The sequence below is a fragment of the Exophiala dermatitidis genome (assembly GCF_000230625.1).
Source record: "Exophiala dermatitidis NIH/UT8656 unplaced genomic scaffold supercont1.2, whole genome shotgun sequence".
NCBI lineage: Eukaryota > Fungi > Ascomycota > Eurotiomycetes > Chaetothyriales > Herpotrichiellaceae > Exophiala > Exophiala dermatitidis.
The window spans coordinates 798,367-823,126 of record NW_008751647.1 but is presented as its reverse complement, the minus strand read 5'-3'; the positions used below and the strand labels follow the sequence as shown (position 1 = coordinate 823,126).

The window sequence follows — 24,760 nt, the reverse complement described above, 5'->3', positions numbered from 1 at the left end:
TGAGATATAATGAAGCCTGATATGTTGAGGAGGAGAAGTTTAGTATGCCTGTTGAAGGGAAGTGGCCCATATTTAGAGTATCGGCGAGACTTTGCATGAACCGCCGAAGAGTGTCTGGTAGAAGGCCGGTAACTTGAAAAGACAAACGTGACCACTCGCACAAAAATTCCCGGTCTGACGTTGATGATAATGGTCGGAGGGGCACGGCGAGACTTGGCCCGATGGTGTGTGCCCTGCATCAGGGTCAAGGTTCAGTTGGGAGCCCAATCTCACACTGCAGGGCGTAAGATTGCCATATAAAGAATGGTTGAGACCATTGGCGATCCTGGTGGCACCGCTGCCCCTCAGGAATCAACAGAATCCGTTGTCGTGAAGGTATACTTCCTCATCCGCATAACATCACTATCAAAGTCACGATGGAGCCGTCTGTGAGCAATACAACACAACTCAGCAGCGCCCGCTAACCACCCGAAGAACCCCTCTGTTGTTCTATACGGTCCAGGTAATGCAAAGATCGAAGACAGGCCAGAGCCCAGCATTACAGACCCCACAGACGCAATAGTACGGATCAAGTTCGTAGGCGTGTGCGGAAGCGACGTAAGTGTCAGGCAGGCTGGGGAGACCTCACCTCGAAACACCTTAACCTGACCATGTATTTGCGTTATCAAGGTGCACTTCTGGACAAATGGAGGCGTGGGCGACAATGTTGTTTCAGCCTCGCAACCCCTGGTAATGGGACACGAGGCTTCAGGCACCATTCATGCCGTAGGACCTGGCGTCAGCCATCTCAAACCCGGTGACCGTGTGGCCATCGAACCGGGCCAACCATGTCGGTCGTGTATGCGGTGCAAAGAAGGGTTTTACAACCTATGCCAGGATATGAAGTTTGCTGCATGTCCCCCCGACAGTCCTGGATGTCTGAGCAAATACTTCAAGATCCCCGCGGACTTCTGCTACAAACTGCCTCCACACGTGAGTCTGCAGGAGGGTGTCCTTGCGGAGCCGCTTGCCGTGGCAGCACACGCTGTACGTATGGTCGGCGTGCAACCGGGCCAGAGCGTGGTCATATTGGGGTCCGGCACGATCGGTCTGGCTTGCAGCGTTGTCGCTCGACTGTACGGGGCGAGAAAGATCGTTGCCGTCGACTTGGTGGATGAGAAATTGGAATTTGCAAGAGGGTTCAACAATGTCAGCACATTCGAGCCGGACTTGAATGCCACACCGGAAGAGAATGCCAGGAGGTTAATACAGGAGAATCAGTTGGGTCCGGGCGCAGATGCGGCAATAGAAGCGACAGGGTCAGAGAGTTCAATTGCGACGGCGGTACATGTTCTCCGACCGGGCGGCTCGTTCGTGCAGACTGGTTTGGGCAAGCCTGTGGTCAATTTCCCCATCCTGGCAATGAGCGAGAAAGAATTACACGTGCATGGAGCGTTTCGTTACAGTGCTGGAGATTTCAAGATCGCAATGGATGTGCTCGAAGACAGCATCGCCCCAATGAGAAGTCTGATCTCAAGGATCTTTGACTTCGAGCATGCACCCCAGGCATGGGAAGCAACAAAACAAGGCCAGGGTATCAAGAATATGATTCGAGGCTATGGATATAGAGATTCCGCCAGAATGGTCAATTTGTGAAACCGGCAAATTCGTCATGGACAGACCATCCCGACTATTGAGAGGCGGGCGTTCATTCGCAGGCTTGAAATGACCGTAGCGACAGTGACTGTACAATTGATATTGACAGAAGCGTATATTTTACACACACACCGAGTTCTGGGCGAGGGATGAGCCTAGTGTTGGCTCCACTCAATGGTGTTCAGATCCACACCCTCTTGGACAAGTTCCCAGAGAGGACTCAATTCCCGCAGGAAAGTAACTCGCTCCCGAACAGCGTTCAGAACGTAGTCAATCTCACTGGTTGTGGTGAATCGTCCAATTCCGAATCGGATGCTGCTGTGAGCACTCTCGTCACTGTTTCCAAGAGCTCGCAGGACATAGCTTGGCTCGAGCGACGCCGAAGTACAAGCACTGCCGGACGAAAGAGCGATATCTTTGAGCGCCATCAAGAGAGACTCTCCCTCGACGTAGGCAAAAGAAACATTAACGCAACCTGGGTAGTGGCGTTTAGGGTCACCGTTGAGGGTTGTGTGCTCCATGGCGAGTAAGCCATCAAGCAGCCGCTTCGACAGGGCCGCGATACGCTTCGAGTCGTACTAAAAGAGATGCATGTTAGCCGAGTTCGAAAAATCAAAATGACAGGGGGTTCTGCAAACTTACTTCCATCTCCTCTTTCGCAATGCGACAGGCCTCCCCGAAGCCAACAGAAAGGAACGGCGCCAGGGTACCACTTCGGAGACCTCTTTCTTGCCCGCCTCCGCTGATGATGGGGTCCAACCTGACACGAGGTCGTCTTCTGACGTAGCAAGCTCCAATACCCTTTGGGCCGTAGATCTTGTGGCTCGAAATGGACATCAAATCAACATTCCATTCATTCACATCAATGGGAATCTTCCCGACTGCCTGGGCTCCATCGGTGTGGAAGTAGACCTTCTTGGATCGACAAAGTTGCCCAATTTCCTTCACAGGTTGGATGACTCCAATCTCGTTGTTGACAGTCATGATACTGACCAAGGCAGTCTCGGGTTTGATAGCGGCTTCGAGCTGTGCAAGGTCGATTAGGCCATTGGAGTCGACCGGCAGATAGGTCACCTCAAAGCCTTCGTCTTGTAGATGTCGACAGCTATCCAAGACGCATTTGTGCTCAGTCTGACTTGTGATTATATGTTTCTTTTTGCCCGATCTGCCAAAAAACCTAGCGACACCCTTGATGCTCATGTTGTTACTTTCAGTGGCGCCGCTGGTGAAAATGATTTCCTTGGGATCGGCCCCAATCAGTCTAGCAATGTGCTCTCTAGCTTGTTCGACTGCCTTTTCACTTTCCCACCCATACGCGTGTGTGCGCGAATGGGGATTGCCATAGAGCCCAGTCAAAAATGGCAGCATGGCATCGAGGACTCTTGGGTCAACGGGAGTGGTGGCCTGCGCATCGAGGTAGATCGGCCGAGAGCCCTGATCCATAATACTTGCATGTTTGAGTATACCCGCTTGAGGGCTCATCATGGCATCCGCTGTTATCTGCGCACCAGGCATTTTTACCTGCGAGGGGAGATTGCCACTCTCCTCGGTGAACTTTCTCTGGTCCGCTTTGATGGCCGACTGCACATCAGTGACCTGGGCCGAAGAAGGCTTCGATTCCGACACATAATTGCGAGTATTGATAAGTCGTGAGGTGGCGACAACGGTAGGCCGGAAATGTGATGCACCGAATATGGTACCGGACGGTAGACAGCGAGAACAGGCTCGCGACGCCTGCTTGACGACGGAGGAGGCTGCTCCAGTCATGTTGGCAACGCGTCAGTCCAGCTGACAATATGTGAGATGAAGGAGAAGAAGGCGGATGTGAGGGCGCAAGATGGCTACAACAGGGCGGAGAAGGGGGATGCGGTGATGAATTGATTGATCTCACGATGAGGTGCTGGACTCAGAGGCAGAACTTGAAGTTTCGTGGCAATCTGATTAGATCATGTCGGCCGAGGCGGAGTTTCCGCTCGGTTGTAAAAGCGTCCGCGGACCCTTGTTACTAATCAGCAGGGCTCGATCCACCCAATGAGATGCTGCCGTCAGGTCATCTACCACTGACAATGCAGAGCACAGCGACAAGCAGAGCTGAACTGCTTTGACCCTGCCATCACCACCACCTAAATTGTAAGTTAGTACTACCAGGAGGAGTGCCCGTGTGCGTTCTCCAACCCTCCGGGACACGACCTAGGCACTCTTGTATCTACGCTGTACACAACGTCGTTGCCTCCCCTCCTATAGTATTAGATACATTCCTTCTCTTCCACCAGCTCTGTTGCTGCCCAGACTTGACAAGGCCTCCGCCTCTTGGAACTCATTAGCCAAGTACGCCTAAAGGGACAATACTACCCAGGCAGCCAACAGTTGCGGTCCGAGCTCAGCCGTGCTGCGTCATTCTGCGAGTGGGCCATTTCGACTGCCTCTGCGCATAGCCTCTCCAAACGAACAACTCCTCAGTCATCTGCGCCCGTCCTTTCAGTCTACACAATCCCGGTTTGGCGCCTGGACGCTCTCTAATCCCCTCAATCTTGCTCGCCCGTCAAGTGCGGTCTCTTTTCTCGAAGTTATTCACCAAATCGATCTGAACACATTGAATCCGGAACGTCCGCATCCTGCCAACGCAGCACACATCGAGTCCTCATTATTAGCTAGCTGCCGCACGCGAGGAGTGACGCATCAAGTATGAGTCTCAAAGGTGTAACCAAGAGCATAACTCGCGCACCGCAGCAGTTCAAGCAGCGCTTCAATATTGGTGAAAATACAAAGGATGCGGTCTACATCGATGCCGAGCGGCGATTCGCGGAGCTCGAGAAAGAGACCAAGAAGCTGCACGAGGAGTCGAAAAAGTACTTTGAAGCAATCAATGGTATGGCACCACTGTCATCTGCACACAATTCCGAGCATGGTATCTTACAAAATCGCAGGTATGCTGAACCACCAGATCGAGTTCTCCAAGGCGATCCAAGAGATCTACAAACCCATATCAGGGCGTGTCTCGGACCCCAACTCCATAATCCCTGAAGGCAATCCAGAAGGAATTCGCGCATGCGAGGAGTACGAATCGATTGTGCGCGACCTGCAAGCCACATTGCAACCCGAATTGGAAATGATTGAGCAGCGTGTGATAGCGCCGGCCGACCAGTTACTGGAAGTGATCAAGGTCATTCGGAAAGTGGCGGTGAAACGACAACACAAACAACTCGATTATGACCGTCATCGAGCCACCCTGAAAAAGCTGCAGGACAAGAAAGAGAAGACGTTGAAGGACGAAAAGGCTTTGTATAAGGCCGAAAACGATGTCGAGCAGGCCACCCAGGACTACGAGTACTTCAACAACTTGCTCAAGGACGAGCTACCGAAGCTCTTTGCGCTTGAGGCCGAGTTCATCCGCCCACTGTTCCAGTCTTTCTACTACATGCAGTTAAACCTGTTTTACACCTTGCACGAGAAGATGCAAGCGATCAATATCGGCTACTTCAACCTGAATCTCGACATCGAAGAAGCTTTCGAGATGAAGCGAGGCGATGTACAGGAACGTGCCGAGGCTTTGTCCATAGTCCACTTCAAGAGCACAGGTGGCTTGAAGAGCGCCCGGGGTGTGTCTAAGTACGGGCTTCATGCGAAAGCCAAGGAGGCCGAAGCAAGCAAATCCTCCTATGCTGCGAGAGGTAGGACAAGCACTTTGGAGGACGGCCATTCCAATCCACCTCCACCGTACTCGCCTGCAGGCTCGTCAAGCAGTATGCCCAGCAGTCCAGCCCTGGGTTCCGCGATTGCAGCAAAGGGCAAGCCACCGCCACCAAAGCCCAAGCCGAGCCGGTTGAGTGGCGTCCCTGCCGCGGAGACAGTCACTGCGCTGTACGATTACGAAGCGCAGGCCGAGGGCGATTTGAGCTTCATGACTGGCGATGTCATTGAGATTGTGCACAGAACCCAGAATGAGAATGAATGGTGGACCGGACGGTTGAATGGCCGAGAGGGTCAATTCCCTGGTAAGTCGAGTCATATCAGCATGCCAAGCTTGGCTGTCTTGTGGAGATAGTCGACTGACAGTAGAATTTTACAGGAAACTACGTGCGTCTGAACTAGACCGAGCCTCGAAATGCGCCGGAAGTATGTAACACACCCGTGTTTCGTGTACAGCTCCGGAGCAGTATTTTCGCAGCGCCCGCCTGGCAAACCTTTTTGCCTGTTGCATGCCTTATCGCCAACAGTTGTTCCATGAGTTCTCGAACAAGTCAATTGCCCGTCGCTTCCCATGACAAACCAAGCGGACAGGCAAATGTCGATCCATTGATGGATGGGGCACCATACTAAGAACATATCATGGTTGTGTTGCACCCGCATTGGAAGTCCAGACGGCACGACACCAACAGGAGTTCTAGCTTTGGGCGGCCCTGTGCTGGCGGCATATCCATCGTGGTGCTGCTCTGCACAGCTTTCAAGATGTGGTCAGTTTCGGTGAGACAGGCAGCCAGGCAGGGGCTGTGTCGATTCCACGTGGTGCCTGGTAACTTGGTTCGGACGAGAAGTTATATCCTTCTTTGGGCTTGAGCTACAGCCCACTCGGGGTTTCCGAGGTGCGGTCCTGTCATGGCAGGATAGGATACCTCAGTTTAGGTCAAGGCAGGTCATTCCGAATGGGTTTCATATTCTTGTACTGGAGAGAAGGACAGAGGAAAGGAGAGAATGAACAATCCGCTTAGACAAAGATATGCCCCAGTCCATCCCGAGCCAGCACGGCCAGGTTCCGTTCCTCGATTTGTCTGCAGTTCTCTCGACCGGAGTGATATATACTTACCCACCCCCTTTACTCTCACCTTCACCTCGGCCTGAATGGCCCATCCTCCCCCCTCCCTTTGTCCCGTCCTTATGCTTGTGCTCGTACCCATGCTCATGTTTCTGTCTCGTGCTGACCTCGGGACCGCATCTTATCAAGCCTCCTTTTACGGAAGCCATCGCCATCACCATCACTAAACTCTCAATCCAAAACCCCCACCAAAAGAGATGCGAACACAAGGGAACCCCGGAAGTTCGAACTGAACGGCGTGGCATTGCAAACTGCAAACAGTCAACAGTATCAAGCACTCCAAATTCGATTTTGTTGGATTTCGCTATCAGCGGAACAATGAACGAATGGCTGGCTGGCTGGCCGATTGACCCATCGTCATCACCTCTCACCGTCAGAGATATCTCCCCGTCGCGTCTCATCGTAACCAAAACCCTCGCCCAATGGTCAAGTATGCAGCGTTCTCGCGCCAAGTCTGCAGCAGTTGCAGTTCGTGTTCGTTACCAGAAAGAGATGGGCCGTCTGCGCTCACGGTGGTATCGTCATTAGATTCGAAGCCAGCAGTGTTGGCTGTGGTAGGAACCGAATCACTTGCCAGGTCGTTCAAAGGTGGTAAGAGAGGTGAAGACGACGACGACAGTGACGATACCGATGCAAAATCCCACTGTTGGTCCAAAAAAGACGAAGATGAATGTCCTGCTGGTGGTAGTCGTGATGGTGACGACGATACCCGGTCAAATCCCCATTGTGGTTCCAATGGAGGCTGTAGAGATAAGGACGGTGCTGATGATGAGACGCTGGTCCTTTTCCCCCTCGCCGCCGAAGAGGAGCTTGCATAATCTCGTCGTTGGATTTTGGAGTCTTGTGGTGTTTGACCACCGTCGGTACCATCGACGACAACCTCCTTTCCCAGAAATTGAGTACGGCTGCTCTCTTCTGTCTCTTCGACCTTGACTTCTGTCAGCGACGTGGCTCGCTCAGCAGCCTGGGGTTCTTCTTCAACAAAGTGCCTCGTCTTCAGGTCATCAGACGGTTCTTGTATGCTCGAAAGTTCTGAAACTTCGACCACCGACAAGGGCGGCGACGATTTTGTAGGCGAATGTTGTCCAGTGCGAACCCACTTTGAGCGTTTGAGCAGATGTGACGAGTCCTCAAGATCAGGAACATCTCGGAAATTCTCACGTGGTATCGATGAACTCTTGCGCTTTCTTCCCGACTGGGAGGGCGAACCTTGCCATTTCTGCTTCGGCATGACACTGGATCCATCTGGTCTTTTCATGCTGCGAAACCCAAATGTCGGGTCGAAGCTGACAAAGATGAGGGCTCTTTCAGGGGCGTCAGCTTGCCGGCGCGGGCCAGCCATGTAGACGATGCCCTCGTCACCTAGGACCGCGTGGACATCCCCTGCTCGACCGTCGGGACAGAGCACATCTTGAAGCTCCTGCGGTGCGTCATCTGGAGGCCACAGTGATGCTTTGCTGGCCGTGAATGCTTTCTCTCCATCTTGCATTTCATTGCCGTCTTTGTCTCGCATACGAGGTCTGATCTTCATCCCACCGGGGATCATCTTAGAATCCTCGTCGCGGACCATAGGACTGAGCTCACGTCTGCTAACCACTCGGAGCTTGATTCGCTCTTTAGCCCGCCACTCACCCTCGACCCTGACTTCGTCCGTCACAAGGTCGACGAATGTCTGAGAGTTGAAATGGTATCCGTGCCATTTCGTCTTTGCGCAAATATATTCCTTGACGCCGTGAGGCTCGCCGGATGAAATCTCGGTATGAACAAACCGATCAGCGCGAGGCCACGATTCCTCCCATCTGCTGTTGCTCTTGAAGTCTAAGGTGAGGCTGAGTCGGTCATTCGGCGGATGGCGCAGGCCCTCCTCCAAGTCGCGATGGACTACTCGATGGAAAGGGTGAGTGTAATATGTCCTCGTGCATTGACTTCCTCCGGACAACCATTCCTTCCTACATTCTACAATCAGCAGCTCACCATTACGGTGATCCTGTTGGAAACCCAGATGAGTCCATGCATCATTGATTGGCCCTTCGAGATGTTGTCTCCTCCAGATGACCTGTATGTTCAAATCTGGATGCGGATCGTCCAAAGCAAAGCTTATAAAGTGGTAGTAGCTTGTCCAGTCCACTTCCTCGCTCTCAAAGCTTGTCTGATTTGTCAACGCGTAGAAACTTCCGTCAAATATGGTGAAGCAGACTGTAGACCCCAGTTCAGAGCCAAAGAAGTTTCGCAGTTGTAACGGTTCCTTACTGACGAGTCTTGAAGTGGTGAGGTCGTACCGGTAAAGCAACCATTCATGGTGGTCATGATTTCCTAGGGCAGAATAAGTGCCTGTAACCAAATATCGGCCGTTGTGTCTGACGAACAACTTGCTGGTGGATCGCAGACGTGTGCAAAGAATGACACGAGAAAGACCACCTACATCTGCCGTCGGTTGTAGTGGTTCGAAACCCTCCGCAATATTGACCGCGACCAAATATTGGCCATGGAATCCGAAATCGCAAACGAGGACCACAATGTCACAAGCATACTCGTGGACACGCAGAGACACAAGAGATTCAAGGTCGAGTCCGGCGCCGCCCTGAGTTTGGTGAGTAATGGCCTTCCAAAAGACAGTGCTGCTAAACACTTTTTCAGTGTTCCGACAGTTGTTTAGGTCGAGAACTCGGAGGGTAGAACACGTCGTGTAGGACAAGATCCCGCTTTGATAAACAAAACTGGTGGCGTAAGCCAGGATGCACGCAGAGTATGGCGAAGCTGTCTGCAAAGCGTCATCATGATCGTTACACCGACCCAATGTGACGCGGAAGCCCGCTGTTGGATTTGACATTGCCAGTCTAGCCCAGGTCGAATGCGGTATGTCGGCCTGATCACAGTCAGCTTACTTTCCTCGCATCCAAGAGAATGTTTCGTGACCAGGAGGCATTTTTTCGCAGTGCCCTCATCCCGCAATTGTTGATATAGAGACCTGCACGCCCTTCCAAGACTGCCATGAGAGCGTATATCAAGGCGTCGAGCCACATGATGAAGAATGTCGAAGGGTAGGTCAGAGATGAACATGCCCGTAGACAAGACCCGGTGCGAGACTTGAGAAAAGACTAGCAAGACGTGACGAAACCATGAGGAAGCACCGTGTCAAATTATGAACGACTTGGGGAACCCATTTAAATGGGGGATAAGGGCAGTAAAAGAAACCGCGAGGGATGAGGCTGAAAATACCTGGTGCTGGGATCCAGCAGTAATGATAGAAGCTGGTCATGATGGAGCGAGTGATCAGGTTCCCAACTTCCCAATGCAAGGAGGATGAAATGAAGTTTCCCATGGTACGCTGTAGCAGAGCCTCAAGTGGATTGTGTGCTTGGGGAACACGGAACCAACACGTTTGAGCCACGGACCGCATCGTTCACGTCCGACGCATACGTAAGGGGACATCTCGGCATGCATGGAACTTGTGTGGATCACATCGAATAATGACTTTGGTCAGGCTGAAAGATAGTTTGAGAATTGATACGACACAGGATGCAGCCAGGCAGAAGACATTTCTGCTCAAAGTCACCCAGGGGGGTTCTGTTGCTCCCCTATTGGCTACAGGGGTGGCAGAGCCTCATCAAGGTGGAGTCATGTGACGAGTCCATGTTCCTCGGGTTCGGGGCCAATGTTGAAGGGCGCAACGCGGCGGTGAGTAAGTAGATGAGTAGTGCAGGTCAGCAGGTTAGAACTGAGGCTTCCTGTTCGCAATGGTCGAATCCGTTCGTTGGCTTATGACAACAAAGCTGGGATATTGTGCAACAGCATGACACCCGCTGGGCGGTCTTTCCTCCCTAATTCTCTCACTTCGTCTGCGGTAACGCGCCGGTTGAAGCCTTGGCCGATTGTAGAAGACTGGTCATTTAGCTTTGGCACCGTTCGAGGCCGTTCCTATCGAAAGTCCGTAGAACGCGGACTAGGATGGGCCTATTTGACCGGCAGTTGAAGATATAGGCGGGGTACTTTTTTCAGTGAGACACGGCTAGCTGAACACGAGTAGCTTTTGGCTCTGAATCATGGCGTGCTGCAGTGGACATGTCTCATATATGGACTTGTAGTGTGATTGACAATGCTTCGGCCTGACCGCGAAGCTGTGTGTGCAAAGAGAAAATACACTGCGTCCGAAGCTCGCTGAATATGCTGAATCATCGAGGGCAATCCAAGAAGCCGCTCGTGTCCCACCACAGGAGCCAGGCACATGACGCAAATAGAAAGTGTAGGACCAGAGTAGAAGCATGGAAGGCGTCGGACGAGAAAATGGACGTTGGGCTGGAGCACGGAATCAACGGGATGATTTTGTGGGCTGAACAGATGCCCAGTACTGCAGACAGCCAATGGAGGATGACAAACCAAGATTCTACGTGTAGTCTTGCGAAGCGATGAACGAACGACCACCCACTCAATCGTTGTCGTCGAATCAATTTTGTCTTCGGCGATGGCTCACCGACGCCCGATTTTGCCGGAGTGAGGCGCCCGGCTGGTACGTGTAAACCACATAGGTGAGACGCTTCTGTATGCGAGGCGCGTTGCAGGCCGAGGGTGTTTCGGCCACCTTTGAAGACGGTGAGGTGAGGAAGAAAAGATAGCTCGATCAGAAGAAGGCCTGCTGAGGCAAATAGGCTGGCTGGAGTTTCGTTGAAAAGGTGGTCAAGTTGAGCCTCACAGCTGACAGCGCGGAATCCAGCACAGGGAGCGCAATAGGACTGGTTTTGTATACTTCCTCACCACTGCTAATTCGACAACTGATACATCGAATCCAGAGAGGGAAGATAGGAAGACAGTTGTGGAAGTGGAAGGGAAGCAGAATGGGCAGAGCGAAGAAATCTTTGCCCGCCGTTCTTGCACGTCGATGAATTTTCAAGGCGCAGGCTGCTTCCTCTTCACGTCGAGCTTGAAACTTTGCAAGACCTCACCACTCACCGCAGCTTCGCCATCCTGATCTCATTGCGGACGTCTCGAGCTCGTACAATGCTTAACTCGAAGAGCCAACCACCCGTAAAAAACAAGCCATCTCATTTCCCGTCAAGCGCCTCCCTTCAGCACTGGAAGCACGACATGGCAACGCTTCGAGCACTCAACCACTGCGCATACAGGCGAGAAGAGAAACCACAAAGCAAAGAATGGAGGGGGAAATCTACAGACTGCTGAGAAAAGTAACTGACTCTTTGGTGGACACGGTGCCGGTTCCAGTCCGACTTCGGGATCGACCAGTAGCGCCAACGAGCAGAAACACCAAACACGAAACGGAACACCACAGTCTTGCGCCCTTACTTTTCGGTCCATTCTCTCCTGGTCATACCAGGACTGAGCAGAGCGAAGCACGCGACAGAAACAGACTCGGTTGCTCTCACCAACGCGGAGCCGCTCACGGCTTTTAAAAGAAAGATCAATATCCAGCCTGAGACCCGTCGCCCTCTCCTTAAAACCCCCCTTGGCAGCCGCTACCAAAATGGCAAGCAACACAACCTCACCAAAGCACATCCCTTTTAAAGACCTACCACTCCATCCCGACCACCCTCCACATTCAGCCTGGGGAGTCTGGGGCAAAGACGACCAACTAGGATGTCTGAACCGTCTCACGCCAGAATGCATCAAGAAAGCCGCTGCCGAAGTCAAGACTGGCGTGTCCATTGGCCTCAACTGGAGTATGGATGAGATGCACGTCCCGCCATTCTACCGCACGAGGTTGAAACACGAGATCTTCCAGATCGCCGAGAACTGTAATGTAAGGGACAGACGAACAGACAGTCCCAAAGACTCTACTGTCTACTGACCGCTCTACCCTCTCCTGGCATCCGCCCTGGCACTTTAGAGCTTGGCCTCTTCCGCCTCACACTGCATTCCCCCTCGGCGTCTCCAATGTTCCAGAGACAGAGACAGCTACCAGTCACACTCTCAGACCAAGGTACCTAACAGCACGGGATCCCAACAGGACGACCGCCTCGAAATCAACACGCAAACCAGCACGCAGTGGGACGGTTTCCGGCATTGGGCGTTCCCGGACGGTCGCTTCTACAATGGCTTCACGCAGGCCGAGTTAAAATCTGGAACGAGTCACCGGAACGGTATTCAAGGTCTGTAGCCACCTGGATCTGATCACCATGCCTTTGGCCTAATCACATCCCCCCACCCGTCAATGGTCCACCACTAAATCAGGATATCAATTTATAGAATGGGCGAAACGCGGCATCGTCGGCCGCGGCGTCCTCATCGACTACGTCGAACACGCCAAATCCGTCGCCGAAGCCAGCGGGACTCCGGACTCGTACGACCCATGGTCCGCCACTGCCATCTCCGTGTCCACGATCCAAGAGATCGCAAAGAAATGCAACATCACCTTCGAGCCCGGCGACATTCTTCTGATTCGCACCGGCTTCGTGCATCGCTACGAAAGTCTGTCCGAGGTCGAGTTGCAGGCTAAAATGGCCGATCAGAACATGACCTACCCTGGCCTCAAGGGGTCTCTGGAGTCGCTGGAGTGGCTGTGGGATACTCAATTTTCCTGCGTCGGTGCGGACTCGCCCGGATTCGAAGTTTGGAGTGAGTGAACCTGTCTTTACCTATACTTCCATGCGAGGAAGACAAGAAACCACCTATGCAATCACACTAGTCGATTCATAAGTCCATCTCTTAGTAATGTTGACAAATTCTACAGAGGGCGGTCTGGGCGTCATGGAATTCCGCATGCACGAAACCATCCTGTCCGGCCTCGGCCTGCCGATCGGTGAACTTTTCGACTTGGAGGAACTCGCCCGCCAGTGCGCCAAGGAGAAACGGTGGACGTTCATGTTCACGAGCGAGGTGTTGAATGTCCCTGGCGGGGTGGCTAGTCCGCCTAACGCGTTGGCTATTATGTGAGACCGATGATGGAAGGAAAAGGGCGCCTCGCTGCATATAAACCAGTAAAGCTTGAAGCAAGACGTCAAAATGGAATATTTCTAGAATCCTGATGGCGGAGGACAGACCATTGGACACGGTAGTACTGTACACACTGTGTAGATGGTGCCAGCAAGGTCTGGAAACCAAAACCAAAATCAAACCAGTTGGGACTCACCCGCGATTACCCGTGTTCGGTTTTCTATCTTTCCTATCTTTTGTTCTACTTCTAACTCTTATCCCACTTCCCATACCTCGTCCAGTCATCATACAACCCCTTGAAAATCGCACGACCACTCGGATCGAGAGCCGCATTCAACGCACGCAGCAGATCCCTCTCCATGGCGCCCATGACACTATACTTTCCGGGCATGAGTTTCTCTTTGACAGACGACACAATCAGTCCGTCCAGTGTGCACCGCGCATACTCCATGACGAGATACTGCATGTGCTGGCCTGCTAACAGTCTTGCACGTTTCGTCTCGTCGTTGAGGTTGAGATTGAGGTCGTTGTGGCCGTGGCTATGTCCACGCTTCTTCGACGACCCCGACCGAGCAGCCGAAACAGTCGGATTACAAATTGACGAGAGGAGACGGGAAAAATGTTCCGCCGAGGACGGGGACAGAGGGTCTTGTGAGGTGCGCATCCAGTTCGGTAGGTGACGGGTGCCGAATGCGGAAACACTGACGCTGACGGCCGTACTGCTGTTGGTGTTGGGGTTGTGGTTGTCATGAAGAGCATTCAAGCCAGGCCAGAAAAGACACCTTAAGAGAGTTTGTAGGACCGGTAAAAGTAAATGATATCGATCGGATATGCGACGTCTGTGGCGGGCGAGAATTGCCCCGACGACTGCACATAGACGGTTGTAGATGTCGGAGGGGTGTGGACTGACTTTTGCGACTTCCGAGTTGCCAGTGGTCGGGGTGACAATATAGTCGTCAGCGGCGGACGAGGCGATGGTGCAAATGTTAGCTAGTAGATTGTCAAGAGTAGCTTGGTTGATGATCAATGGGTGGGATTCGAGAACGGTCCTGGCATTGTCTAGACAGAGACATAATTCTTCTAGAGAAGTCGGGCCGTTGGGGTTATTGAGCAAATTCCGCATGCATGCAAGGTCGGCCAAAGTCGTTGCGAGTTGAGGATTCTGCAGAATGTCGTGTGTGGTTGTGTGTGCAATGACTGAAGCGATGACGATGGGACGCACGAGCTGGGATGATCCCTGGTGTTGTTGGTAGAGGGAGTCGATCATGGCACTCCAGGCTGCTGGACCGGCTTGCACCACTAAATTGTCTGCGGCGGTAACGAGCTGCAACAAATCGGCGTTTGTGTTCTCAGTCGATAGAGAGGAAGTGAGTTTCTGAAGCGCGGCGGCGACATCTATCTCTTCCTTTCCATTGGGGTGGACCTCGGACAGCGGTAAGAACTTCATGCATTCGCTTTGGAGGGCAGCTTTTGTCCGCCACTGCCACTCTGAAGAACCCGAATCCGAATTCTTTGAGGTCTCCGGTATGTCTCCGAGCATGGCCCGTACACTTTCGGTGGCTTTGCGAAGTTCTTCGTCATTTCCTGAACTCCCGACATGACGGGCTGCAGAAACGACGAGCTTCAGTTGGAAGAGTGCAGTCGTACTAGTACCAACCTGCTGGTCCTGGTCATGCAAGATCCGGTCGAGTCGAGATTTCAATACTGACAAGAACGATTTCTGCAACTTTTCCAACTTGCGACTGCTGATAACTTTCAAGTTGTCCAATGCAGTACCGGCCTGACATGCATGCCCGAGGATGATCTCGAGAGCTAGAAAATTGATCTGCGCATCGCCGCCTTCATCCTTGGCCACGTTAAGAGTCTTCTTGATCCATGAAACAATGTCCGAGAGGACTGTAACGTCCTGACTAGCCAGTGCTTGCGCCCACACCCGGGATAATGTGTGGTTTATCATATTGACGGCAGGCCACGAAGACGACGATGTGCCGAACTCTTTGCTCTTCGATAGTTTGTCACAGATGCCGATCCACTGCCGCCAGTCCTTGTAGTCGATTCCGGTTTTGGGCGAAACAGAGTCACAGCGGATCAATAGGTTCATGTCTTCAGCCAGACCCTCAATCGTGGTATCTCGACATTCATCCGTCAGACGCTGCACGGCTGCAGTAGCTACCTTTCTCAGCTGAGACTTCTTCAACGCCTGTATCGGGAGGCTCTGCAAGAGTAATTGATCGGGCTTATTCCCGGTAGAGTTCAGAATTTCTGTAACATGTAGCAAGAGCGTTTCTCGTAGGATTGGATCGTTGATGACTTCTTCATCTTTCAAAATAGACTTCAAGAGCGCCTGGAGATTTGGCCCGGCGTCAACAGCCTCTGCCTTTCCGGACACTGCCGACTTCGTAACCAGTTCGAAAGACGTATCCATTAGGCTCTTAAGTGCAGTCGGACAGGTGGAAAAGATCTCTGGTCGCTGCAGGAGACGGCCAACGCAGGCAGAAACAAGAGTTTCCCGGCTAGTACAGTCGTAGCTTCGTCCGTTCCAGATGGCCAGAGAGCCGGGCGTCGTCTGCGTCTGCGTCTGCAGCAACAGCTCAGCTAGTTGATTGAGCTCCGCTTCCAGATTCTTCCGTAATGCCGGGGTTCTGATAGCAAGCTCGATAAGTAGGGAGAAGCATTCTAGACATTCCAGGAATGTTGCGGCCCTTTTGCGAGATTCGTCAGGTCGTGCTAAACTTTGCAGGTCATGCAGCGATATGAAACTGTATCTGGAAGTCACCAGCTCCTCAAGGTAAGGTACGCGGCCGATGTCAACATGCGGGAGGAGCAGACGAACAAGTCTCCAGAGTCGCCATCGTTGAGCTTGGTAGTCGGACTTTTTGGGCAGCATGTCTGCCACCACTTCCAATAGACCGACCAATTGGTTGTTGTCGAGAGAAAAGCTTGCTTCTTGCATGTCCAACTGCTCGAGCAAGGCTGAGAAGATTGCGAGCTTGGCAAATACATCGGCCGTAGATCCTACAACTTGAGAGATGGATCTCAACTGCTCGACGAGCTCGCCCAGCAGCCGCTGACCCATTCTCGGCGGTGCGTGAACCAAGGCCAGGGATTTGAATTCGTCAAAAATATCATCGTCGTCCCATACCAAGACGGCAGGAATGGTATCAGGATCATATTTGGTAGTGTATCGAACTCGTATTGCGTCGCCCAGCCCTTGCTGCCAGATGGTCATAAACCCATCCAAATTCCTCGCTCGCGCAAAGGCACGTAGCAAGGCAAGTAAGATGTCGTCTCGAATAAGCTTGTACAGCTCATTTGGCACCGTGTCGGACTCAGTTCTTTCCAGAACTTGTTTCAGGAGCTGGTCGGAACTCGACAGCCCAATACTGGGGATTAAGATGTTGACGTCAAGTCGGACAATCTTGGCCAAGAGGCTCCAAGGACAAGTCTCCTCTTCAGAAGCAAATATGGCCGAGAGGATATAGCCCGAGATGGGTAAAGATATTCTGAGCTTGACGCCCAGCGCGACATCAATCAACTTCTCCATAGGTGCCACCCAGCTCTCACGATCCCTGAGGGCTAAGGTTGTTGAGATCTCCTTCTGCACGACACCGGTAGAGGTGATCTGAGGGATGCGAGGCCAGAGAACATGGACAAGACATATGAACAACGAGTCAAGCCATGGTTGTTCCTGTTGTCGTTTCCGAAGGTCGGAAGCTGGGATTGAGCGTGCAGCAATGTCGAGAATGACCCAAGATAGATTTTGAGGTTTGTTAGATTCAGCATCTTTATCGCTGACGACCATCACGCGCTCTTTGAAACCTTTGAGCACGTTTTCGAGATGCTCGTATAAGAGGGTGTCCTTGACATTTCTCCACTTTTTGGCATATCTTTCGTTGAACATCGCACGGAATGGGAAAACTAGGTGAAGGGCTATCAACCGCTCCAGTGCCTTTTTGGCTGGGTTGAATAAAGTTTCACTGATATTAGGTCCTTTCAGAAGATCGAGGAGGACCAACGTCGGTTCCAGACAGTGCAAGACGAATGCTCGGTTTGGATCATCACTCTGGGCCCGGGTGGCAGCAGAATCGCCTTGCCAGAAAGACAATACTGTATCAAGTACTTGTGATAGCGTGCCTTGCTGCTCATGCTCACCCTCCGACAATTTACTGGCAAGCATCGCAACGGCCTGTAGAAGTCCACCCAGCAATGAGGCTTGATCGTTCCACGGCGCAGTCCATTTCGGCGCAGTCTTGCCTCGTTGGAGCATCGATGGTGATGCTAAGAGGTCCACGCATCGACAGGCGGCCTGCAGCATCACCCAAACGAGATTCGCTTGTTGAGACGGCTTTTCGTCCGGCTGGGCAGACACTGGAGGACTCAGTCGCCGTCTCTTGGTTGGCGGCTCTCTAGAGTCGTCTTCCCCGTCCATAGGACGCGGGACATCGGCATGAGCGCCGAAATTCGACAAACAAAACCGGACAGACTCGTCGAGAATAGGGAAGAATTTGCGCTCCAACAAGATTTCTAGACAGGCTTCGTCTGCAATGCGGCATGTCAAGCTGAGAAGAAGCGACCAAAACTGTGGGAGCAGGACGAATCTAGCACAAGTCAGCGTGAAGGATCAATCACAAAAGCCGGAAACCACCAACCTTTCCGACTTCGATCCTTCGCCTTTTGCATCTGAAGCATTGAGATTTTTCAAAAGCCAACGAAGCAGCCATTGCTCTTTGAAACCCGGTGAGCGTGCGGTGGTCTTGAATCTGACTTCTTTGGAGGACGTAGTGAGGTTGTCGGCTAGATCAAGACCTAGAATTTGGGCTGCTTGCTGTAAAATCTTCTCGGGAGGACCACTCGCTCGGTCCAGCCCTGCGATTGTAGCCTCGAAGGATTGTGGTGCCATGGCTGAAACTTGGGCGGCACAAAAGTCACCATCCTCGTAACTTTTGATCGTTGGGCATTGCACGGACAAAGTCAAAGGTTGACAAAAAGTGTATACCGTTATTATACAGTGCCTTTACGCCTGGTCGTGATGGTTGATCTTGATCTTTGATATGGATCTTCGACTTCGGTCCGGAAAATTTGCCTGCACGAACTCCGATTGGTCCGCAACCCTTTTGCTTAGCTAAGGTTCGCCGCGGAACTGGAAGCAGAAAGAGCAGCGAGCATCGAGCTTCAGTTCGTCAATCAATCCAGCTCGACGTGTGCACGAACTTGAACTGTACTGTGTTCTGCGACGCCTCTACCACCAGATACTCCCCAACCGCATATAACATCTGTTCGCTCGCAAGGTGGGAAAGTCATATTGGTCCCTTGCACCGCATTTGCTGACGCGACCTGCCGCAGCTCTCAAGATGCCGGACGACAACGTCTCAAGTCCTCCCTTGCCCGTCGCACCCAGAACGAGACCTGTGAGCGAAGCTCTCTTGAACGAAAAGGTACGATCCACTATACAGAGATAAGAAAATGTGCACTTGTCAGAACACACCTGCGGAGGTTACTTGGTTCCGCTCAATTACCACAATGATGACGCTGCGCTGCACACGCGAGGTCGGGGTTCAGTCAATGGATGCAGTGGCTAATTTGTTGCAACATACAGTGGGATCGTGCGATTTCCTCCTTTGTGATCCGATCGGCTCTCGGCTTCTCCTTCGGGGTGATATTTTCAGTATTGCTGTTCAAACGAAGAGCTTGGCCTGTGTGGTTTGGCACAGGTTTTGGAGCAGGCAGAGCATGGGAAGAAGCTGATGGTTTGTTCTCGCGCAAGTCGAGCCCTTGGAATTCATCGCTGACGCTGGCCTAGCAAACTTCAAGAGAGGAGATGTCCTCAGCACAGATGGACTACGAAAAGTACGGACCGAAAGATAGACGGCGGGTTGGCATTTGGGCTTGATGTTTATCGCACTGAATATCGTAACACGGGAGTACAATTGTACAAGTACAAAAGGCCTTGCGCATGAAGGTGCAATCTGGTGTTCTGTTCCTGACACCCAAAATCCACTATCACGAATTATTCACTTCTGTTCCCATTACCAAATTCCGCACGCGATACTACCGACTCGCCTTCTCATTCTCAATCTCTTGACGGAGGTTGTCCAACTCGGCCTGGCGTTTCTTGAGATGGGATTCGAGCCCATCAATCTGTTCGGCCACCAATGCCAAATCATCCCTGAGTCTCTTGAGGTCGGTGCCCGACTTGTTGGCCGTCTCCGAATTCAGCTCCAAATATTGGCGTCGTTTGTATTCCAGTAGTTGCTGCGCTTCTCGCTTCACGAGTGTCCAGTTTGTTTTTCCAGGTTGGCGCCCTCCCCCATTCTCCTGCCTCTGCTTGCGCCGACGCTCCGCAGCGGCAATGGCCGCATCATGCTGAGCCTCCAGCTCGCGCAGCTCCCTGAGCAGCCGGACCTTTTCAAGATCCTCATCTTCAACCACGTCAGAAAAGTCCGTCCCCTTTGGAGTATATGCCGACCCTCCTCTAGCTCCCAGACGGCTCAAATACGCATCGCCGAATTTGGATTTCCGTCCTGTAGGAGTTTCCTCGTCGTATTTGTTAGGACGGTTCCTCATACTGTCAATCTGGTAATCAATCTGGTTCCCCTCGAAGCTGGCTCGCAGACTCGGCGGCACCGTCCGGGGTATCCGGTATCCTTCATGACGATAGTTGAGAATGTGTAAAAAGGCCAGACATGCATCTTTGGATATCGTGTCCCGCCCGCTCGTGTTGATCAGGTTCCAAGCACTGCGGATGTCCGTATCCGGCACGTCCAGGCTTGCGTATAACCCTTGCAAGCTGTCAAAGCTGATCTCGCCGCGTCGGTCCTTGTTCGCCGAGTAGATTTCTTCGTACTTGTGCTTGTCCTCTGGACTCATGTACCAGTCAAAACCGTCCTTGAGGCCGGCGTCGTCTTCGTCATCCTCGATTCTCTCAAATTGTTCCCGTCGATCGCCTGTCAATGCTCGGTTCGCCGCTACCAAGTGTGCTTTGCTCTCCGGCACAAGCCAGTCTGGTAAGCTTTTCGGTACGTCCTGGTACTCTCCGTTGACGAGGTCGAAGATGAGCCGCATCGCCACACAGAACTCTTCGAAGTCTAGTTCGCCGTCGCCGTCAACATCCGCCAAGTCCCATACCCGCTCGAGTTGGTCATCGCGCAGCTGGGAGTTGCGCAGCACGTTGGCTGCGGCTTGGTTTGTTAGGTGCGAAGCCGATGTCGCGGGCGGTTGCACCAGCGACGAGAATATCTCCCAGTAGCGGTCGATTTCCCATTTCTCGATGCGCTTGCTTCCTGACATAGCGAAAGGTATAGATGGAGGTAGGGGAGTCGTTCGTGGTTCGGAGCTAAAGGCAAGGCAGGAGTATACAGTGAGATCTCGTTGTAGGAAACGCCTGTTCGATAGCAACGCCCAAAGAACTCCAATCCAGGTTGACTGTGCAAATGATGACGATTGAGACTGTGGAATTGGTGTAGGTGCCTTGATTTCACTATATGATGTGAGCAGGCATAATAGACTGAGGTGCATATCGACTGGTACTGGCTTAGTACTACAAGTTACGTCCGAGTCCGGGCTAGCAAGGCGCAGTACAAGCCTTAGTCAGCAGTACTTTCTTAGTAAGCGGTAGCCGTTGACATGTGAATCTGCCATGTCAACAGGAGGACCAACCACCCAGGCGGACGGACCATACAAGATAACTGTCAAAGAACTATCTGATCTGCTTGCAGGGTGGCCAGTAAGTCACACAAGCCACCGGAATCGACCTTTGAAATGTCGAGAGCAAGTTCCTGCAAAAGGCTCTCCGCGACTCTGCACACCCATTCTTCCAGAGATGCGTCAATGCATGGCCGCTTGGGTATGTAGGTACCTGGGTAGTGGGTAACAGGCCCGCCTGTCCGTACAAACAAATCTGATACCCAAGTGCCGTCCTCAAACCCAATGCATGCAGGCAGGGAGAGCCGGATATCATCCTCAACCACACCAACAACGGTGATTATCCCCATCATCAGTGATCCACTGGTGGCCGATGGCAATGTCTCGCTGGCGTAGCATTCCCCATCGCTCGCCACACCTCAGCAGGGAACACAAACCGCTATACGCCGATGGTGCAGCTATTCTTTCTTTGGGGTCAAGTCGAGTCCTCGAGGTCCTGTACCTGATTCGAATTGTTCTGGTAGTGCAGAGTTGCTTCGTGTACCTCGCAAACATGTTTGCGATAATGACGGCCTCCCCTTTTGCGGAATTTGCTTGCCAAAATGTTGGCTGGCTTGGACCTCAATTCCCACGAGAGCCACAACGATGCGAAGCCGGGCAACAAGCATAGCTTCAATGGAGAAATCGCGTCGGCCTGCTCTTTCGGCTTGTCTTAACCTGGCACCACCCAAAATGTGGGTAAAGCCTTGTGTACAAACACACATAGCAACACCGTTGCTCGATGATCAACCCAGTTCTTCCTCCATCTTCACTTGCACCCGCGCAGTTTGCTCTCCTCCCCCAAGTGTTTCCTGCTTGACCACTCCTTCGTCAAACTCTACCTTGACTCTTCCCTCGGGGCCTTTTACCACCGTCGTCTTTTGCGTGACTTTGCTCTTCCATCCTCTAATTTCGGCCTTACACAGCCCTGTGCCCGCCAAATCGCATTCTCCACATTTCCTGCCGACAGGCAAGCAAACTGTCTGGCCCAGCCCAACAAGCATCTTGTTGATCTCATGCCATTTGTCCCTTGGAAGCCAGGCTTCCAGACAGGCTCTGGTCTCTTCGGGCGTTTTGGTCTTATGCCAACCCCACAGGTTGGTGATGCGGTGCACATGCACGTCGACACCGATGCCTTCGTCGCGGCCCCAAGCGGCAGACATGCATAGGTACGCCATCTTCGGTCCGACGCCAGGAAGACTGACTAGCCCTTCGATTGTGTCGGGAATATCTGAATTAAATCGCTCCTTTAGGATGAGTGCGGCCTGTTTAATGTATTTGGTCTTGTTGTTGTGGAAGCCGACTTTGCCGATCAAATTGTCCAAATGTTTGGGGTCGCAGGAGATGATATTGTCTATCGTCAACTGCGATTGCTTCGTTTCTGCCTCCCCCTCCTCCGGGTTGATCTCGTCGGTCGACACAAGTTCTGTATGTAAACGATGCATAGCGACTGCGGTGACTGTATCTTTGGTTTGCGAGGACAGCATCAACGATGTTAATGTGTGGTACCGTTTATCGCGGGGCGGAGCGGTCGGCCAGAACAGTTCCTCGCAGCCCATGGTGTCGACAGGAGCTGTAGGGTTGCGCTGTCGCATTGCCTTGACTATTTCGTAGATCTCGTTCCAGTTCGACGGAGGTTGTGTTCGGACTGTGCCTGACGGCAACGTGGTCTTGCGAGCAGGTGTCTTCGGTTTGGCTTTACTTCTCCCCCGTGGACCTGCTTGCGTTGGTGTAGCTGTTCCTTCTATCTCTTCGGTCTTTATTGTTCCCCCCGTGGTATTCCCACCTCTCCTCGCCGTCGTATCAGCCACTTCTGTCTTCGCCGTGGTTATAGATCTCGCAGTATGCGGCGACTCTGCACCAAGCTTCCTCTTTCTGTTCGTCCCAGACCGAGGCCGTAGCTCCGGACTCAAAGCATCTTCGATGTCGGGCGTCTGAGAGAGTGCGGATAGCGTGGAGTTGTCGTCGCTGTTATCGTCCTCCTCCGCCTCCGGCTTCATCTTTTTGTCCTCGTGTACCTCGGTTTCTTCATTGAAACCCAGCGCAAACGAGGCGATGCGCTTTGCGCTCCTGGTTGTTCGCCCCGTGCGCGCATTGTGGGACACCGCATTGAATATTCGCGTAGTGTCCTGGGAGATCCTGGAGGTCCGCATGGCTAGGCTGGTCAAGAGGATGCGGCTGCATCCATATGGTAATAGAGGCTGAGTCTCAACAGCTGAAAGGGCCAGAGGGCAGACAGGACCAGCGTGTAGCCAACAGTGGCCAAAACCTTCCAGTGATCAGTGCGCCAGTCCCCGCGGGCTTCACGCGTGGAGTCAATTATTAGAGAATGAACACGAACTTGAATTGGCCGACCTCCGACTGGTGGGTTTCCTGGGGCGTCAGGCTGAACTTCAGCCTCGGCTGCCACTGCATGAGGCTGCGGGCGGCGCCGGAGCTTGACAACAACTTGAACCTCAGAACACGACTACCTACATTCTACCGTCTACCACCTCAAATCAAACACGAAAGCCCAGTCTTCTCACTATTCCGAGAACATCTCTTGCTCCAACAACCCCTTCGGAATCGCTTCTCCACACACCGCAAGCATTGCGACATAGAACCTGCTAGCCTCCAGCATCACGGCCGTACATAACCTCATACCAGTACTCTACTATTGTCCACTGCAGGTCACCGTTCTCCACCACAAGCAGTCCATTCCGCGCGACAGCATTCCCTCGCATTGAAGTAGAGTCTCACTATCACGGGGGATTAACCATCCCATCAACCGATCCATAACCATACCCTTACCAAAACAATGCCTTCATCATCATCCTCATCAACACCCACAACCTCGCGCTCCACACCCGCCAACGCCCTGAAACGCCTGACCCGCGAACTCCAAGACCTACACACCAACCCCTGCGAAGCAACCCTTCACCTCGCCCCGATCAGCGAAGAAGATTTATTCTCATGGGAAGCCGTCCTCCAAGGGCCACGCGACCACACCAACCCATACCACAACGGCCTTTGGCTTTTGGAGATTTCCATCCCGCCCAATTACCCCCTTGCGCCGCCGAAAGTACACTTCGTCACGCCCATCTGCCATCCAAACGTGCATTTCCAAACAGGCGAGATCTGTTTGACGTTATTGTCCGGCGAGCACTGGGCCCCAACGTATACGTTGGCCACGACCATGGGGGCTATTCAGCAGCTGCTGACGTCGCCGGGGCTCGATAGTCCGTTGAATGTCGATATTGCGAACTTGTATCGTGAACACGATAAGATTGGGGCGGAAAGTCTGGTGAGGTTCTGGACTGTGGAAAAAAGATGGGCTGGGGAGGGGAGGGCTGGGTTTATTACGGAGAAGAGACCGGGTTCGGGTGGGCATTTGGGGCTGTGACAAGGGGACTGAGCTATAAAGAGGACGAAACCAAGGGAGATGAACACAAAAATGGCAAGGCGATTCTCTCTGATGTTGCGGATCGGATCTGGGGAGCATTTTGAGCGTACTGAAGCAATATATCGGCTTACAATGTCTGTGGGTTAAATTCTGGTTTTAGCACGCTACGAGGCATCAGTCAACGGTTCAAGGCAGAGTTGGCTGATGGAAAGATGTGTTCGATATTTGCCCTGGTGTAATGGTTTCTACGACACCGAAGAACAACCAATCAATGAGCGATACAAGGAGAAATATAATATTGCCTCTCTATCGGTTTTCAAGCAGATAATGCCTAGGGAATTAAGACCCTGTCGACTTTTCCATTA

The 24,760-nt window shown here is 52.5% G+C and overlaps 9 protein-coding genes across 10 annotated transcripts; 4 read left to right on the top strand and 5 right to left on the bottom strand.

Moving 5' to 3' along the window:
* The first annotated feature begins 178 nt into the window (after window positions 1-178).
* On the top strand, window positions 179-1,943 carry HMPREF1120_01800. Of its 2 annotated transcripts, XM_009155824.1 has the most exons (3): window positions 179-428; window positions 475-597; window positions 670-1,943. In XM_009155824.1, exons 1-3 carry the CDS (start codon window positions 417-419, stop codon window positions 1,633-1,635), a joined length of 1,101 nt encoding a protein of 366 aa, XP_009154072.1. In that variant the 5' UTR covers window positions 179-416; the 3' UTR covers window positions 1,636-1,943. The 2 variants fall into 2 exon arrangements, with proteins under 2 accessions (XP_009154072.1, XP_009154073.1); XM_009155825.1 differs by having other exon boundaries at window positions 179-597.
* HMPREF1120_01799 (cysteine desulfurase) lies at window positions 1,791-3,402 on the bottom strand (the record flags this gene model as incomplete). The annotated part of the gene is made up of 2 exons (XM_009155823.1): window positions 1,791-2,213; window positions 2,278-3,402. 2 exons carry the CDS (start codon window positions 3,400-3,402, stop codon window positions 1,791-1,793), a joined length of 1,548 nt encoding a protein of 515 aa, XP_009154071.1.
* Window positions 3,403-3,715: 313 nt separating this feature from the next.
* On the top strand, window positions 3,716-6,452 carry HMPREF1120_01798 (uncharacterized protein). Its single transcript, XM_009155822.1, has 3 exons — window positions 3,716-4,504; window positions 4,563-5,630; window positions 5,705-6,452. The coding sequence occupies exons 1-3, from the start codon at window positions 4,321-4,323 to the stop codon at window positions 5,725-5,727; spliced, it is 1,275 nt and encodes a 424-aa protein (XP_009154070.1). The 5' UTR covers window positions 3,716-4,320; the 3' UTR covers window positions 5,728-6,452.
* Window positions 6,453-6,845: 393 nt separating this feature from the next.
* Window positions 6,846-9,278, bottom strand: HMPREF1120_01797 (uncharacterized protein; the record flags this gene model as incomplete). Its single annotated transcript, XM_009155821.1, has 1 exon — window positions 6,846-9,278. One exon carries the CDS (start codon window positions 9,276-9,278, stop codon window positions 6,846-6,848), a length of 2,433 nt encoding a protein of 810 aa, XP_009154069.1.
* A 2,646-nt stretch (window positions 9,279-11,924) lies between these two features.
* HMPREF1120_01796 (uncharacterized protein) lies at window positions 11,925-13,333 on the top strand (the record flags this gene model as incomplete). The annotated part of the gene is made up of 4 exons (XM_009155820.1): window positions 11,925-12,200; window positions 12,408-12,549; window positions 12,647-13,015; window positions 13,131-13,333. The coding sequence occupies 4 exons, from the start codon at window positions 11,925-11,927 to the stop codon at window positions 13,331-13,333; spliced, it is 990 nt and encodes a 329-aa protein (XP_009154068.1).
* Window positions 13,334-13,580: 247 nt separating this feature from the next.
* Window positions 13,581-18,233, bottom strand: HMPREF1120_01795 (uncharacterized protein; the record flags this gene model as incomplete). Its single annotated transcript, XM_009155819.1, has 2 exons — window positions 13,581-17,931; window positions 17,983-18,233. The coding sequence occupies 2 exons, from the start codon at window positions 18,231-18,233 to the stop codon at window positions 13,581-13,583; spliced, it is 4,602 nt and encodes a 1,533-aa protein (XP_009154067.1).
* A 1,148-nt stretch (window positions 18,234-19,381) lies between these two features.
* On the bottom strand, window positions 19,382-20,620 carry HMPREF1120_01794 (actin cytoskeleton-regulatory complex protein end3; the record flags this gene model as incomplete). The annotated part of the gene is made up of 1 exon (XM_009155818.1): window positions 19,382-20,620. The coding sequence occupies one exon, from the start codon at window positions 20,618-20,620 to the stop codon at window positions 19,382-19,384; it is 1,239 nt and encodes a 412-aa protein (XP_009154066.1).
* Window positions 20,621-21,759: 1,139 nt separating this feature from the next.
* HMPREF1120_01793 (endonuclease III) lies at window positions 21,760-23,166 on the bottom strand (the record flags this gene model as incomplete). The annotated part of the gene is made up of 1 exon (XM_009155817.1): window positions 21,760-23,166. One exon carries the CDS (start codon window positions 23,164-23,166, stop codon window positions 21,760-21,762), a length of 1,407 nt encoding a protein of 468 aa, XP_009154065.1.
* A 222-nt stretch (window positions 23,167-23,388) lies between these two features.
* On the top strand, window positions 23,389-24,757 carry HMPREF1120_01792 (peroxin-4). The gene has a single exon (XM_009155816.1). It carries the CDS (start codon window positions 23,811-23,813, stop codon window positions 24,393-24,395), a length of 585 nt encoding a protein of 194 aa, XP_009154064.1. The 5' UTR covers window positions 23,389-23,810; the 3' UTR covers window positions 24,396-24,757.
* Window positions 24,758-24,760: the final 3 nt, after the last annotated feature.

Excerpts from the sequence above, each read along its gene's own strand:
- HMPREF1120_01792 (XM_009155816.1), top strand. The coding sequence starts at position 23,811 with ATGCCTTCATCATCATCCTCATCAACACCCACAACCTCGCGCTCCACA.
- HMPREF1120_01798 (XM_009155822.1), top strand. The coding sequence starts at position 4,321 with ATGAGTCTCAAAGGTGTAACCAAGAGCATAACTCGCGCACCGCAGCAG. Across the intron at positions 4,505-4,562 it reads GTACTTTGAAGCAATCAATG|GTATGCTGAACCACCAGATC; the intron begins GTATGGCACCAC and ends ACAAAATCGCAG. Across the intron at positions 5,631-5,704 it reads CCGAGAGGGTCAATTCCCTG|GAAACTACGTGCGTCTGAAC; the intron begins GTAAGTCGAGTC and ends AGAATTTTACAG.
- HMPREF1120_01800 (XM_009155824.1), top strand. Across the intron at positions 598-669 it reads TAGGCGTGTGCGGAAGCGAC|GTGCACTTCTGGACAAATGG; the intron begins GTAAGTGTCAGG and ends TGCGTTATCAAG.